This window comes from Vipera ursinii (assembly GCF_947247035.1).
Source record: "Vipera ursinii genome assembly, chromosome: 2".
Classification (NCBI taxonomy): Eukaryota; Metazoa; Chordata; class Lepidosauria; order Squamata; family Viperidae; genus Vipera; species Vipera ursinii.
This window is the reverse complement of record NC_139513.1, coordinates 140,039,114-140,053,973: the sequence shown is the minus strand read 5'-3', so window position 1 is coordinate 140,053,973 and position 14,860 is coordinate 140,039,114. Positions and strand designations below refer to the sequence as shown.

Here is a 14,860-nt window from a genome sequence, read left to right as displayed (position 1 = left end):
GTTTAGAAAGTTATTCCAATTGTTAACCAACAAAGAATCACGTGTTTGGAAAGCTATGTAGTCCCATACACCAAAGAGCCCAAAATAAACATTCCTGGTTTTATTTTACCAAGGTATCAGTTTGATCTTTTGGGTAGTTCACTTTGTAAGGTTAAAAAAAGTTATTTGATGTTAACTGTAAAAATAATAAATAACAATGTAGGAACAGATGTTAGGAATAAGCCAGTAAGACTAACAATTTATACTGTACTGAGTTATCTTTTTTTCCCAGTGGATATTATGGGCATATAGAAATGGCCAGTTTCAGATTGAGTGTAGTTTTTGACCATAATGCTTTGTTGAAAAACTGTTGAAAACTATTGCTAAGTTAATATTGCTAAATTACTATTATCCTACAAACCTTTATGGTTTTGATGCTTCGAAATCCAAGAGAGGGGAAAAGTAAGGACCAGAAAGACTGGGACAAGTTGGAAAGCAAATGATTGAGCATTGTTACTCAGCTACAACACTCCCTGTCATACAGGGTACATTCAGGTATAATGAACTGGGCCAGACTTGGTCCAGTGATAATATTTCCTTGGACTGAGTTTTGGATGTATAATATTGTCTCTTGGCAACCAGTATTTGGGAACAGAGTAATTAGATACAGATAGATAGATAGATAGATAGATAGATAGATAGATAGATAGATAGATAGATAGATAGGTAGATAGATAGAGAAAATGCAGCCTCCTACACGCAGCTGGGGAGGTCACATTATATTTCATGGTGCAAGGTGTTTTCTATGTGTATATAGCTCCTTTTGAAAAAGTGATATATAGTACATGGTTCCTGGGTTTGCATATATTTTCTCTTCAAATGCTTTGGTGATTATGAGGCTTGGAAGCATTCTGCATAATCAATAATGGAAAAACAGTAAAAACATCTGAAAATTCACAGTCACCTCTTGTGGTGGGAGGGAACAAATAGAATTGGATCAAGCTGGTTTTTGTTTGGACGGTTATAAACAGAAAGGGCTTAAATACTATGTTGACAAAAATGATAAAAGAAAATCAGCTTGAAGGACTATCTGTCCTCTTATGACATTAAGAACCTCAGCTTCATGCACTAGTGTGTAAACACCCTTATCTGCTAAGACAGGTAAGCTCTTGAGAAAAACCAGTATTGTTTGCAGCATAACAATCACTCTTTCACATATAGGTTCTCAGGTGGAGGCTGCATTTACCTTGGCACAGGAAATGGGTAGTTTTGCAGTACTCTGTTTCATGCCTTTTTTTCCTTTCCCTAATCTTTATGTACTAGTGACACTCTCTCCAGAAACAGCTATGTGCTAGGGCGTTAGCTGTGTGTTTGTCAGTGGACACCCAGACCTCAGCTTGTGCAGTTTAGTATCCATCCAGTGAATACCGTAGCAGCAGTGTGCCAATGTCTTATTCTTAAATTCTTTGTTCCAGCAGGCTTTTTCTTTAAAGCTTTCCATTTGAAGGGCTGAGATGAGACATCCTTGCTTTACGCACTTGCTTTGCTAGGAGTTAAGAGCAAAAGAAGACCAGATGTTATGTTTTTAATAAGTCTCCCAAGGGAGACAGTTCACGGTCCACTTGCTCTCTTAAACACTTGTATGGTAATACGTGGCCAGAAAAGAAAATTCTTCTGTGCTACTTCTCCTATGTGGAGATCATCTGTGTCAACAAACAAATGTATGCTGTGTTGCTGCGGTGCCTATTTTTGTCATCAATACTTTAATTGGGAATCATACTATGATTGGGAAGAATTGCATGAGATTTATGCAAGTTGTCCTTCTGAGAGGAATACAACCATGCAACAACTTTTTCTGCATATAATTACTTTTGTGCATCTGTTTGTGATATTGCTGAGAACTGACATTTGCTTTGGAACAAGCCTGTTTTGTATGAATGTGTGGTATACATGTCTGCAGATCTCCCTTTCATACTATGATTTTTTTTTCTATCGTAGTCTTCCTTCCAAAGTTCACCATTTTAGCTACAATAAGAATTTCACAGCCACAGAATACAAGTATTGTGTTTATGAAAGCAGCACTGAGTAGATGTTTTGTCAATACCCTTTACAAAGAATCAGTATGTTTTGGACCATGCAGGAGAAGCACTAAGCATTCACTGTTTTAAAATTCACCAGGACTATTGTGATCCCCAGTTAGGATAAATAGCACATGTGGAATCCTTTTAAAAGGGAAGTTAATATTAACAGTCCACTCAGCCACTCCAGAATGCAAAGTATTATTTTTAAAGTTCCTATCTATCAATGAAAAGGAGAGATTTTCAATTTAAGGCTAGTGTTAAACTAAATTGGAACATTTTGATGGAGAGAAATTCAAGACAACAATCATATGGATTTCAATGTCTACTAGAATTGTGCCACATTAAATTGTGTCATATTAAATATACATCCATATAAAAATTTCTCATATGTTGCATGTTGCATTTATATAGGGAGGTATACTTGTGTGTATATGTTTTTGTGGGTGTGTGTGGGGAAGAGAAAATGAGAGAATTAGAGGGCATGATGAAAGACTGATTTTGTAAAAGAATGGGAAAATGTCTTTTTCAGGTATTAGAATTTGATAATTCTCTAACAGAGCTCTAGTGATTTCTGTTTTCAGCTTTGTGTGAATGAGTGATCGAATGGCAGATTGATCTCGGGCAAATTATCTAACCTCTCTGTGCGTGCCTCAGTTTTACCCATCTGTATAACGGGTAATTACCTACCTCACAGGGGTGTTGTGAGGTTCAACTTAATTCACATCTGTTCAAATGCTTTTCTGAGGTTCACATGAACAGTGTGCTCTAGACATGTATGTGATAGAACCATGGACTAAAGGAAAAAGAAAATAAGATGGTGTTGTCAATGCTGCTAAAATCTCCATGAAAGCTTTTTTTCCCCAATAGGTATCAGGGCAAATACTTTTTTTTTCCTGCTGCATTCTGCTTGTTATGACATCTCATGAATGTGTTTATTGTCCACATCTTTAAACCCCAGCCAGTAGGTTTGCTTGGTTTAAGATAACAGTAGCAAATGAGAGAAAGGTGTTTTGGGAGAAGGGAGAAAAAATAACATGCATTTTAAAAGTAACAAAACAGGTTGAAAGAACAGCATCTGACTTCTCCAATTTCCTTTGTACTGTACATCTTTTTACTTTGGAATTTGCAATAAAAAGGTATGTCCATATTGTTTTACCCTCTTCTCTTGGATTAAATGTTATTCCATGTCTGAGGCTGAAAAGCTAACAGGGCAGATTTGCAGTGTCTCATTTCAGTTGTGCCACTTCAGAGTCAGTGGTTTCCATGGAAATGAAGTCAAGGATAACAAATAAAATTAAACTCCGCCCAAGGGCAGTTTAGGCAACTTAGAAAGTCTTCTACAGCAGGGGTCTCCAACCTTGATAACTTTACGACTTGTGGACTTCAACTACTAGAATTCCTCAGCCAGCCATCCTGGCTGAAGAATTATGGGAGTTGAAGTCCACAAGTCTTAAGCTACGAAGGTTGGAGACCCCTGCTCTATGAGAAGGGAAGCTGATGCATTCCCAGAAAGCTTTACAGGCAAATTAGTCTGGGAGGACTTGTCTGAAAGAGAGGACTGGAGCAGGTCTGGGGTCTCTGATCTGAAGTAGCTCATTCAATGAACAAATCCCGCTCTAGCCATAGAACTTCTCTGACCTCAAGCCATCACCCACTAGACCTCTGCATGCATGCTAAAAGCACACTTTGGGAATCTGAGCATAACAGATAGGTAATTCCTAAATTTTTTAAAAAATCTGCCTTATTCCTTTTCTTCCTATTGATTCCCACGAGAAGAGAAACTTGAAAGGAAAATAATTGATTAAAAAAATATAAGAATTATAATTGATTAAAAAAATAAAGAATTATATTCTAGTCATTAGACACAGCACTAGTTGCACTACGAATTCTCACTTCCCTTCCGTATATTTGGTATTGTTCCTGACTGCCTATGTGGTTCTCTAGCTGATTTATAAGCCAAATCAAAGAAAACATTTACGTTTTTAAAAAATTGTGTTCACGTTTATTCCAGTGGGTCTTAGGTACAATTAACTCAATTAAGATTTACTCTAAACTTTATTACTTTAAGGCAACTGGGGCTAATTTCAAAAAACCCAAACATTTTTTAAATAAGGTGGCCTGATGACAAGAAGAATACTAGTCTGTGTGATTATGAAAATAGAGCTTCTTTTCTTCTCTGGTAATGATTTCCAAGCTATGCCCGTTAATATACTAACTAGAATATTACACATATACCAGCAGCAATAGCAGCCACCTCCAAAATGAAATACTGTTAAGTAAATCCACTTCAGGATGAACACCTCTTTATTAAAAATTATAAGCCATAATCTACTATGTTTATCCAGTTGGTGTAGTGCAGGGGTGTCAAACTCAATTTCATTGAGGGCCGCATCAGCATTGCGGTTGCCCTCAGGGGGCCGGGTGGGTATGGCCAGGGTGGGCGTGGCCTACTGGGTGGGTGTGGCATCATTCGCATCAAGGGTGCCTATGGGGGCCTGGGCAGGAGTGGGACAGATCTGAGGGTCTCTGGCAGGAGGAGGGTCTCTGGCTAAGGCAGTGGGGGCCGTTCCCTCACTGTTTCCAGGATGGCTTCGCGGGCCACATGAAACCACTTCGCGGGCCGGATCCGGCCCCCGGGCCTTGTGTTTGATATGTCTGGTGTAGTGGTTAAGGTGCTGGTCTAGAATCCAGGAGATAGTGACTTTTAGTCCCACCTTAGCCAGGAAAGCCAGCTGAGTGACCTTGGGCCTGCCAGTCTTTCTCAGCCCAACCCACCTCACAGGGTTGTTGTTCTGGGGGAAATAGGAGAAGAAAGGAGCTTTATTTATGTTCACCATCTTGAGTTATTTATAACAAAAATAATAAAGGGAGGATAAAAATCTAATAAATAAAATAAAATAAAATAAAATAGGTTGACAGATATATGTTAGGGCTCTGAAAGTATGATTGGCCCAAAGATACCCACCGAGCTTGTTTGCCCAATGGAGGATTAGACTCCATAGTCCTGGTCCAGCATCCTAACCACTCTCCTAAAATATACATACATAGACATATATATATGTGTGTGTTTGTGTGTGAATTTTAATCCAGGAAGATAATATCCAATTTTAAGTAGTTTTGGAAGCTATGGCCTGTGAACCATCCATTGATTATTCAGAAAATATATGTAAATAAATACAGCTATGTCATGGATGTCCTAAAATAGTCAAAGGGATATTGATACTGTCCCCTAGTCTCCAAAGGGCTGCCACATAGTAGGATAGAGATGTTCAGAATTGTCTCAGAAGGAACAGAAACAGTATTGGAAACTATAGGTTTGATTTATAAGGCAGGTGATTTTGGGTTCACATTAGGAAAAACATCCTATTGTTAAAAAGCTGTTCAATAATGAAAGAAACAGTCTAGGGACATGGAGGACTCTGCTTTACTGAACTGACTAAAGGGCTCTCTGTCAGGAATGGAATAGCAGGAATAGAATAGCAATCCTGCCTAGGGTAGATTGCCAATCATGGGTGGGGAATGATGGTCCTTTTACGATCTGTGAATGAACCTTTATTGTCAAAGTACAACCATGTATACATTGAGATTGGCTGAGCCTCCCTTCGTGCCCCCACCCCCCAACTTACAGTGACACAAACCCTCCATCTTATTACACCATGCCCAGAAATTCTGGGAGTTGAAGTTCACAGAGTGTAAAAGGGCCATAATTCCCCACCCCTGGCCAAGATGATCATTGGGTTCCCTTCCATCCTATTTTATTTACCCAATATCCATTGACATTGATTAAATAGTGACTGGCTAAAAAACGCTTTGACAGTCTGATCTGTATATTGAGGTTGGGACTATATGTGGTACCAGATCTTCTTCTGCAGGCCTTGAAACCCCTTTGATCAGCAGTCTCTAGGACACAGGTCGGCAACCCGTGGCTCCGGAGCCGCATGCGGCTCTTTCAACCATCTCCTGCGGCTCCCAGTCATCTGCCGCCGCCATATGCAGTCCAGGAAAAAAAAGTGGGACTAAAAAAGTTCAACCAATCAATTCAAACTTCTCATGGGAAAAAAAAACTTGTGAAGTTTGAATTGATTGGTTGAAGTTCTTTGGTTTGTGGGACTGCCCACAAACCTCTTCTTCAGACAGCACATGGCGGCAGCGGAGGAAGAGATGGGAGGACTGCTGGAAAGGTGAGTGGGTTGGTCAGATGGAGCATGCGGTGGTGGGTGGTGGTGGTGGTGTTTCTGAGCAGCATACGGAGTCTTGGACGCTGCCAGACCCCCTCCTTCTTTCCCCCCTTTTCTCTTTCTCTTTCTCTCTCTCTGTTTGTGTGTGTGTGTGTGTGTGAGAGAGAGAGAGAGAGACCAAGTCAATTGATTTTCCAGTGAACTACCACTGCCTCATCTCCTCCCCTTGCTGCCTCTCCTGTGGAGATGCGTTTGCGTCTCTCTGTGTCTCTCTCTGCCACTCAAAGCCATCCTGCAGCAGTTTCAATTGGCCCCAATTGCCAAGCATCCCCATGGAAGTCAGTGGAGGTCCGCAGCGCCTCGAAAGGACAGCCACGGCACCTCCAAGTCTGTTGGTTTTACCGGAGAGCCACCGCCTCCTGCAGCTTCTCACCACCTTCTTTCACTCTGAACTGCGGCCCGTGAGGATTCCTCTCCCCACAGCTGCCACGATGGTACATTCCTCGCCCTGTTGGTGCTGCGAGCTGCGGGGAGGCCTTGCTCCAGCAGCGTCGCTGGCCCACCTCCGCTGGCTTCTCTGTGCTCATCGGGCCACCTGGCTTCCTGTCAGCACATCCCATAGGGGAGGTCTGCTAGGGAGGCAGCGGTCCGGCATTGTTTCCCCCTTTGTGCGTGCGTGTGTGTGAGAGAGAGACCTACAGGAACGGCTGGTAGAGGTGCCGGCACCCCGGCGTTGTTTCCCCCCCTTGTACATTTGTATATGTGTCAGACCCGCGGGAATGGCTGGAAGAGGCAGCCGGTAGTCCGGCGTTGTTTCCCCCCTCGTGCATGTGCGTGTTTGTGTCAGACCCACAGAAACGGCTGGAAGAGGCAGCCGGCAGTCTGGCATTTGTGCTTCTCTGTGTGTCGAGCCCCTTGGGCCCGACACACAGGAGGGAGGGAATGCCGGACCGCTGCCGCCCTACCAGCCATTTACTGCGGGTCTGACACACATACAAACATACAAGGGGGGAAACAACGCCGGACTGCCGGCTGCCTCTTCCAGCCGTTCCCGTGGCTCTGTCACACACACACACACGCACAAGGGGGGGTAAACAACGCCGGATTGCCGGTTACCTCTACCAGCCATTCCCGCGGGTCTGACACACACATACAAATGTATGAGGGGGGGAAACAACACCGGACTGCCGACTGCCTCTTCCAGCCGTTCCCGCAAGTCTGACACACATACAAATGTACGAGGGGGGAAAACAACGCCGGATTGCTGGTTGCCTCTTCCAGCCATTCCCGTGGGTCTGACATACACATACAAATGTACGAGGGGGGGAAACAACACTGGACTGCTGACAGCCTCTTCCAGCCATTCCCGTGGGTCTGACACACCTACAAAGGTACGAGGGGGGGGGAACAATGCCGGACTGCCAGCTGCCTCTTCCAGCCTTTCCTGCAGTTCTGACACAAACACACACACGCACAAGGGGGAAAACAACGCCGGACCACTGCCTCCCTAGCAGACCTCCCCTGCAGGATATGCTGCCAGGAAGCTGGGCGGCCCGATGAGACCGTGTGGACTACAGCCCATCGGCCAAGGCCGAGCCAGCTCCGCCAGAGTCAACGAGAGGCTCGGCACGGTTCTGACATTGTCGGCACAGCTGGAGCACAGAGGAGCCAGCGGAGGCGGGCCAGCGACACCACCAGGGAGAGAGTCCCCACGGTTCGCAACACCAACAGGGCGAAGGATGAACTGGTGTAGCAGCTATGGGGAGAGGAATCCTCGCTGGCCATGGTTCAGAGTGAAAGAAGGTGGTGCGGAGCTGCAGGAGGCAGTGGCTCGCCGGTAAAACCAACTGACTGTCACTTGGAGGTGCCACGGCTGGCCTGTTGAGGCACCGTGGACCTCCATTGATTTCCACAGGGGTGCTTGGCAATTGGAGCCGATTGAAACTGCTGCAGGATGGCTTTGAGTGGCAGAGAGAGACACAGAGAGACGCAAACGCGTCTCCACAGGAGAGACAGCAAGGGCAGGAGATGAGGCAGTGGTAGCTGGCTGGAAAATCAATGGACTTGGTCTCTCTCTCTCTCTCTCTCTCTCTCTCATGGATAACATGGAACATCTGAAGGATGATAGAGGTACCAAGGAAACCAATATCTAAGGGGCTGCCACAAAGACGAGGGGGGTCAACCTATTTTCCAAAGCACCAGAAGGCAGCACAAGAAGTAACAAAAGGAAACTTACCAATGCAAGTTCTAACCTAAAAGTAAGGAGAAATTTCCTGACAGTTAGAACAATAAATCAGTAGAACGGCTTGTCTCCAAAGGTTGTGAATGCTCCAGCAGTACAGCATCTCTTTTAAGAATAGATTGGACAATCATTTGTCTGAAATGGTATAGGGCCGTGGTGGCGAACCTATGGCATGTGTGCCACAGGTGGCATGCAGAGCCCTCTTTGTGGGCACGCGTGCCGTCGCCCCCGTCCTAGGTCTTCAGCTAGATTTTATAAAATCTTTTCACTTTAGGCCTCCGCCGCCATGTGCAAAAAAAAAAGGTTCAATCAATCAATTTCAACTTCTCGCGGGAGAGGGGAAAAGATCTCGTAAAGTTGGAATTGATGGGTTGAACTTTTTAGTCCCACCCAGTCTGCCATTACCACCGCAGCCACACCCACCCAATTGGCCACACCCAGCCAATGGGCCCCGCACACCCAGCACCCGATGATACATAAGTGGGTTTTGGGTTGCAGTTTGGGCACTCGGTCTCTAAAAGGTTTGCCATCACTGGTATAGGGTTTCCTGCTTGAGCAGGGGGTTGGACTAGAAGACCTCAAAGGCCCCTTCCAACTCTATTATTCTGTTCTGTTCTATTCTGTTCTGAAACTAGAGAGCCTCTCCGGCTTTATCAAACAGCTTCTCCGCTTCCACTGAAGGAAGTCCCCCCCCTCCCCAGATAGAAGAAGAAATCTTGAGGCAGGAAAAATAATTAAATCACAAAATACCGTAATTAAAACAGAACAGTTTAATCCTTTTAAAAAATAGCACACAAACCTTATCTAACTCATTTCCAGATCTTACAACCTCAGGTGAGCCCAAGTGCAAACATTTAAGAATACCACAAAACTGCAAAGAACGCAGTCTAGCACAAGAATGTAACAAAATGTAATAAAATACTTGTTAAACCAATTAGCAAAGGCCCCTTCCAACTCTATTATTCTGTTCTGTTCTGAAACTAGAGAGCAAATCTGGCTTTATCAAACAGCTTCTCCACTTCCACTGAAGGAAGTCCCCCCCCCTCCCCAGATAGAAGAAAAAATCTTGAGGCAGGAAAAATAACTAAATCACAAAATAATTAAAACGCAACAGTTTGATCCTTTTTAAAAATAGCACACAAACCTTATCTGACTCATTTCCACAGATTACAACCTCAGGCGAGCCCAAGGGCAAACACTTAAGAATACCACAAAACTGCAAAGAATGCAGTTTTAGTACAAAATGTACCAAAACACTTGTTAAACCAATTAGCAAGACAAACAGATACAGGAATTAACCAGATTTGCCAAACCCCCCCCCCCTTCTTTTAGGAACAGGGATTAGCCCATTTCCCTCCAAATAAAGCCAAATAGGAAAATTATCCCATCAACAGGCACAGGATTATACAGGTTTTAGCATATGTTAGACTGGAACCTCATAAAACGTTATACAGAATAAACTCACATTTGGATATCAATCTTCCTAGCTAGCCAGGAAACTTTGCTGACTCATCTTGGTTTCTTGCCATTAAAGACGTCTTCCGGGCAGCTCTGCTTCAATTGAATTATTCTTCAAAGGCTGATCGTTTCATCCCGACTGGAAGAATCCTTGGGGGAGGGGCATTTTCCTCTCCCCACCACTTTGCCACTTATTTTTCTTAAGCTGTTCTAGTCAACATATTTTCATAATGAAATAATTAATAGAATGCTTAGATTCATATATCAGTCCAATTTCTTTAAAATCTTTCTTGCAACTCCTCTCTCTACCACAGCACCTCCTCTGCCCAGTTTCTCTATTCCAAAGTGGGGTAAATATTTTCAAAATTACTTTTACAGGGACCATATATCTTTATTAATATAAAAGACGGTCAATTATTTCATGCAACTGTCTTTTAGATTTATTTACTTATTAATTTTCTTGGTTTTGCTCTAAAATTTTCCTTTGTAAAGCTAAGCTTTCAATATACACACACACATCTCAATCTCTTTCTGATTTACCCATTTTACAGGTTCATCCTTTATTTTATCTAAGAAAATACTGTCACTGTATTTTTGGGCACACTTCCGGTTTCCTTAATTCTGAAATGTTTCAGCTACCAGGTGTTTCTCAAAAAATTCTGCAATAAGACTTTGGAGAGCTATTGATGTTAAAGTGATCTAATTTTTTTTCTATTCGTTGTGGATTTTTATGCTATTAAAGTTTATTATAAAATAAAAATACAAAAAAGAAACAAAAGTTAGAAAGCTAAGGGAAATAAATGTGCAAAGAGAAAGATTGAAAAAGTAATTTCAGGCTTTTTTCAGAGCAATAGCCACCCCCCCCCAAAAAAAAAAAAGAATTAGGACTTGAACCTTTTGTTTTACATTTCTAAACATTTGAAGCCGTTTCTAGAACAAAATCATTCTAATCATCAAAACCTAAAATCAATTTTAAAGATGTCTAATTTCTTTTCAAAAATGCGTAATTCCTGAGATTTCCTCAGAAACAGACATATTAAAGAAAAATATGAAAAATGTCTTGCAGATTTACTTTAAACACCTGCCAACGCAGTAGACAATTATGTGTGTGGGGGGTGGGGTGTAATTCATTACCTTGAGCCAGTTTTAAATTGGAGGTTGGACTAGAAGACCTCCAAGGTCTCTTCCAGCCCTACGATTCTATGGAAACAATTTGCATTTTAAATCAAATTCAAATATTGTGAATTACAATATCCACTGGGTATTTTTTTTTTCAACAACTGGCCGAAAGAGTCGCTGTCGCTTTAAGGAAGAACTGGAACAGATCCCAACCGGGGGAACGGATATGATCGGTTTTACTTGCGCAACTTCATTAAGGGAACGGGGAGGAGCGGACTATATTTAAAGCAAACCTTTGAGGGAGTAAAAGTTGCTTTGCTGCAGGGAGGGCTTCTCTTCCTAATCCGGCGACGATGCTGCTTTTCATCTTGCAACAATGCCTGAAAATCCTCACCCTGCCCATCCATGTGCTTGCCTATTTTGGCTTATGGGACCCCATTTGTAAAAAAACCTTCCCATTTTTCATGAAGAAGTTGAGCAAAGACTACAATAAAAAACTGCACAAGGAAAAGGAGACGCTGTTCAAGAACATGGAGGACTTCGCCGACGCCTCGGGAAAGCTCCGCCTGCTAGAGATCGGCGTGGGCACCGGCACCAACTTTCAGTTTTATCCACCCAACTCGCGCGTTACCTGCGTGGACTACAATCCCAACTTTCAAAAGTTCCTCCTGGAGAGCATGGCTCAGAACAAGCACCTGCACTTCGAGAACTTTGTGGTCGGCTCCGCCGAGAACATCTCTTCGGTACCGGACGGCTCTGTGGATGTGGTGGTGTGCACGCTACTGCTTTGCTCTATCAACAGCATCCAGGCTGTCCTGAAGGAGGTTCTGCGAGTGCTCAGACCGGTAAGTCAAAGGGCAAAGACCACCGAATAAGTGGTGTGCATGCTTTAAAAATGATGGGGAGCAGGAGCTTCAGATCCTCCAAAACAGTACCTCTCTGCTGCGCTTTACGCTGCCGATTTTCAGACTTAACTAAATAGGATTCCTGCCTGCCTGTGTTTCTGGATCATTTTCAGACAAACTACTTTTGAATTGTTTCCAAAAATGCCCTCCCCACGTGGAAGTCTGCATGAAATCACCAGGGATCAAGTTTGATATGGAGGAGACTTGAGTAGGAACCAGAGTAGATCAAGCTGACATTGTAGCAGGAGGACAAAGAGGGTTACATGAGGAAAACATGGGGGAAAGAGCATTATGCTGTCACCGCACAGATCGAAGCCTTTGAGCTCTGGTGCTGGAGAAGACTCCTGCAAGTCCCTTGGACTGCAAGGCGATCAAACCAGTCAGTCCTAGAGGAGATCAACCCTGACTGCTCTTTAGAAGGATAGATCCTGAAGCTGAAACTCAAATACTTTGGCCACCTAATGAGAAGGAAGGACTCACTGGAGAAGAGCCTAATGCTGGGAAATGTTGAGGGCAAGAGAAGAAGGGGACGACAGAGAATGAGGTGGCTGGATGGAGTCACTGAAGCAGTAGGCGTGAGCTTAAATGGACTCCAGAAGATGGTAGAGGACAGGAGGAACATTGTCCATAGGGTCGCGATGGGTCGGACACGACTTCGCAACTAACTAACAACAAGAGTGAATGCAGCTTCACTGGATAGTCACAATAAAAAAGTAGCATTTTTAGAGGGGAAAGAATTGAGACAACAAATGAGTTAGGGGACTGTTATCCAAATATAAGTTGTTACTGTACATATATTACAGCTTGTTTGTCCTTTAATAGGACTTGTTTGACTTCATGGTCAAGTGTATCTTTTTATTCATTTAGCAATAGATAAATCAGCTTCCTTCATAGTATCTTGATGTATTGAGTTCAAGTCCTGCCTTGGCCATGAAAGCCACCTGGGTGACTTTGGGTCAGCCACTCTCCTCAGCCAACTTGCCTCACAGATTTGAGGAGGAGGAGGAGAGTGTGTTGGATGTGCTCGCCGCCTTGAGTTATTTATAAAAATAAGAAAGCAAGTTTTTAAATAAAAGAATAAATTATTAAAATTTTGAGTTTGATATGCAAAAATATATTGAACTGGTTCAGCTACTTTGTCACCATCCTTAAATAAAAAAGGCCAATTCTGCAGTTTTCCTTGAACTTGAATTTCCTGTAAATCATTAATGGCTAAATTGTATTCCAGTTTCATTTTGTCTCTATACTTAATTATTGCTTCAGATCCCCAGGAAGTTATATAACAACAATTTTGATTACAGTGTGAATTTTCTATATAATATCAAAGTGTTCTGCTTCAAATTCTTTCTTTTTTGTACTATTTTACTTTTTCCAGGGTGGTGCATTCTATTTCATGGAACATGTAGCAGCTGACAGATCAACCTGGACCTACTTCTGGCAACAAGTCTGTAATCCTACCTGGAAATATGTGGGAGATGGGTGCTCCTTGTTAAGAGAGACCTGGAAAGATTTGGAGAATGCAGGGTTTTCCAAACTGAACTTGCAACACTTCATAGGCCCATTGTCCATAAGTATAGTTCGTCCCCATATTTATGGATATGGAGTGAAGTAATTGTTCAAACTGGAGAAAAGCGTCTTTCAGATTTCTGAGTGTAAGGAATTAACACTAACAATGCATATACTGCTATAAGAAAAGGGTTTCCCCTATTCTATATGATTCAGAATGAAGAAAGGTTCCTAAGAGTTCAGGCTTCACTAAACTTAAAGGGTACCTTGGATCAGATTTGGAGGGAGGGCAAATAATAAACATAAAAATTAATATAAAAGAAAAAAAACAATCCTACTGTTCAAAGACTATGTGGGGGGGGGAGTCCACACCATTTTGCTGTGGCATCACTCAGTCTACGGTGTCAGCTACCCAGGAAGGAAAGCTATAGGAGGTCTGTTTTAGGATATTACTCACAACCTGTGTGGAGTTCTCTAATAAAGTGGTAATGGACAAAGCTCTAACTCAGGGAGGTCAAACTTGCTGTGTCACGTGACATATCACAACTTTTTTTCCCTTGCCGGAGCTGGGTGGACGTGGCTTCCATGTGATGCTTCTGGCCCGTGGGCCGGCAGTTTGACACCCCTGCTCTAACTTAAGCAGAAGCAGTGCAGGGAATCTTGCTTAAATAGTACTTCAGGCAGAAGCCTTTGATGGCCTTTAGGCAGTGGTGGGATTCATCCAGTTCAGCAGAACTGGTAGCTAATTTTTTTGTTGCCCAGGCCCAGAATGGACTTCTGGAAGTGGCATCCACACAGAGAACTGGTTGTTCACATATTTGAATCTCACCACTGCCTATAGGAGAGGCCTACACAGAAAGATTTTTCTCAGCTTCTTACTCCCTGTACATGTAGAGTGGTTAAAGCTAAATATATTATCATGGAATTAGACTGAAAGCTAAGACTTAGCATTTAGAAACTGATAATTTTGTATCAAAACTTGCTAACTGCTGAATTATGTATTATTTCCTACTTATCATGCTTTTCGTTTTCAATAAAAAAAGGCTTTGGGTTTTTTTTTTCTCTCTCTCTGGTGAACCTCGTCTCATGACTTTTTCTGAGCATGGGCAAATGCAAATATTGTGTCCTCTGGTTCTGGGATATATTGTGAGTTGAGTAACTGATCCATGGAAAAGCCTGGCTGTCAGGACCCACCCCCCATCCACATATTAGGAAATAAGAACTCTTGGAGCCAGCGTTGTCCAAAAGGAAAAAGTTTACTAGCATGAGATCGGTTGTGGCAATACAAGACGGGATCTAACAGAATTACATTTCAATCCTATATAAAGCATTCCCATTTCAGCCCCCTCCCCTCATCCATTTGGTCAGGCTCACATCATTTACTTAGGTGTC

General features: G+C 42.8%; 1 protein-coding gene and 1 long non-coding RNA gene across 4 annotated transcripts in view; one reads left to right on the top strand and one right to left on the bottom strand.

Moving 5' to 3' along the window:
* Positions 1-10,041, bottom strand: part of LOC310635063 — a 110,005-nt gene extending 99,964 nt beyond the window's left edge. For all 3 annotated transcript variants that reach the window (XR_014491322.1, XR_014491323.1, XR_014491324.1), the window contains exon 1: positions 9,946-10,041. This is a non-coding gene — a long non-coding RNA (uncharacterized lncRNA). The remainder of the gene's footprint in view (positions 1-9,945) is intronic.
* A 1,273-nt stretch (positions 10,042-11,314) lies between these two features.
* Positions 11,315-14,536, top strand: LOC310635056 (thiol S-methyltransferase TMT1A-like). Its single transcript, XM_083353644.1, has 2 exons — positions 11,315-11,902; positions 13,338-14,536. Exons 1-2 carry the CDS (start codon positions 11,411-11,413, stop codon positions 13,572-13,574), a joined length of 729 nt encoding a protein of 242 aa, XP_083209770.1. The 5' UTR covers positions 11,315-11,410; the 3' UTR covers positions 13,575-14,536.
* Positions 14,537-14,860: the final 324 nt, after the last annotated feature.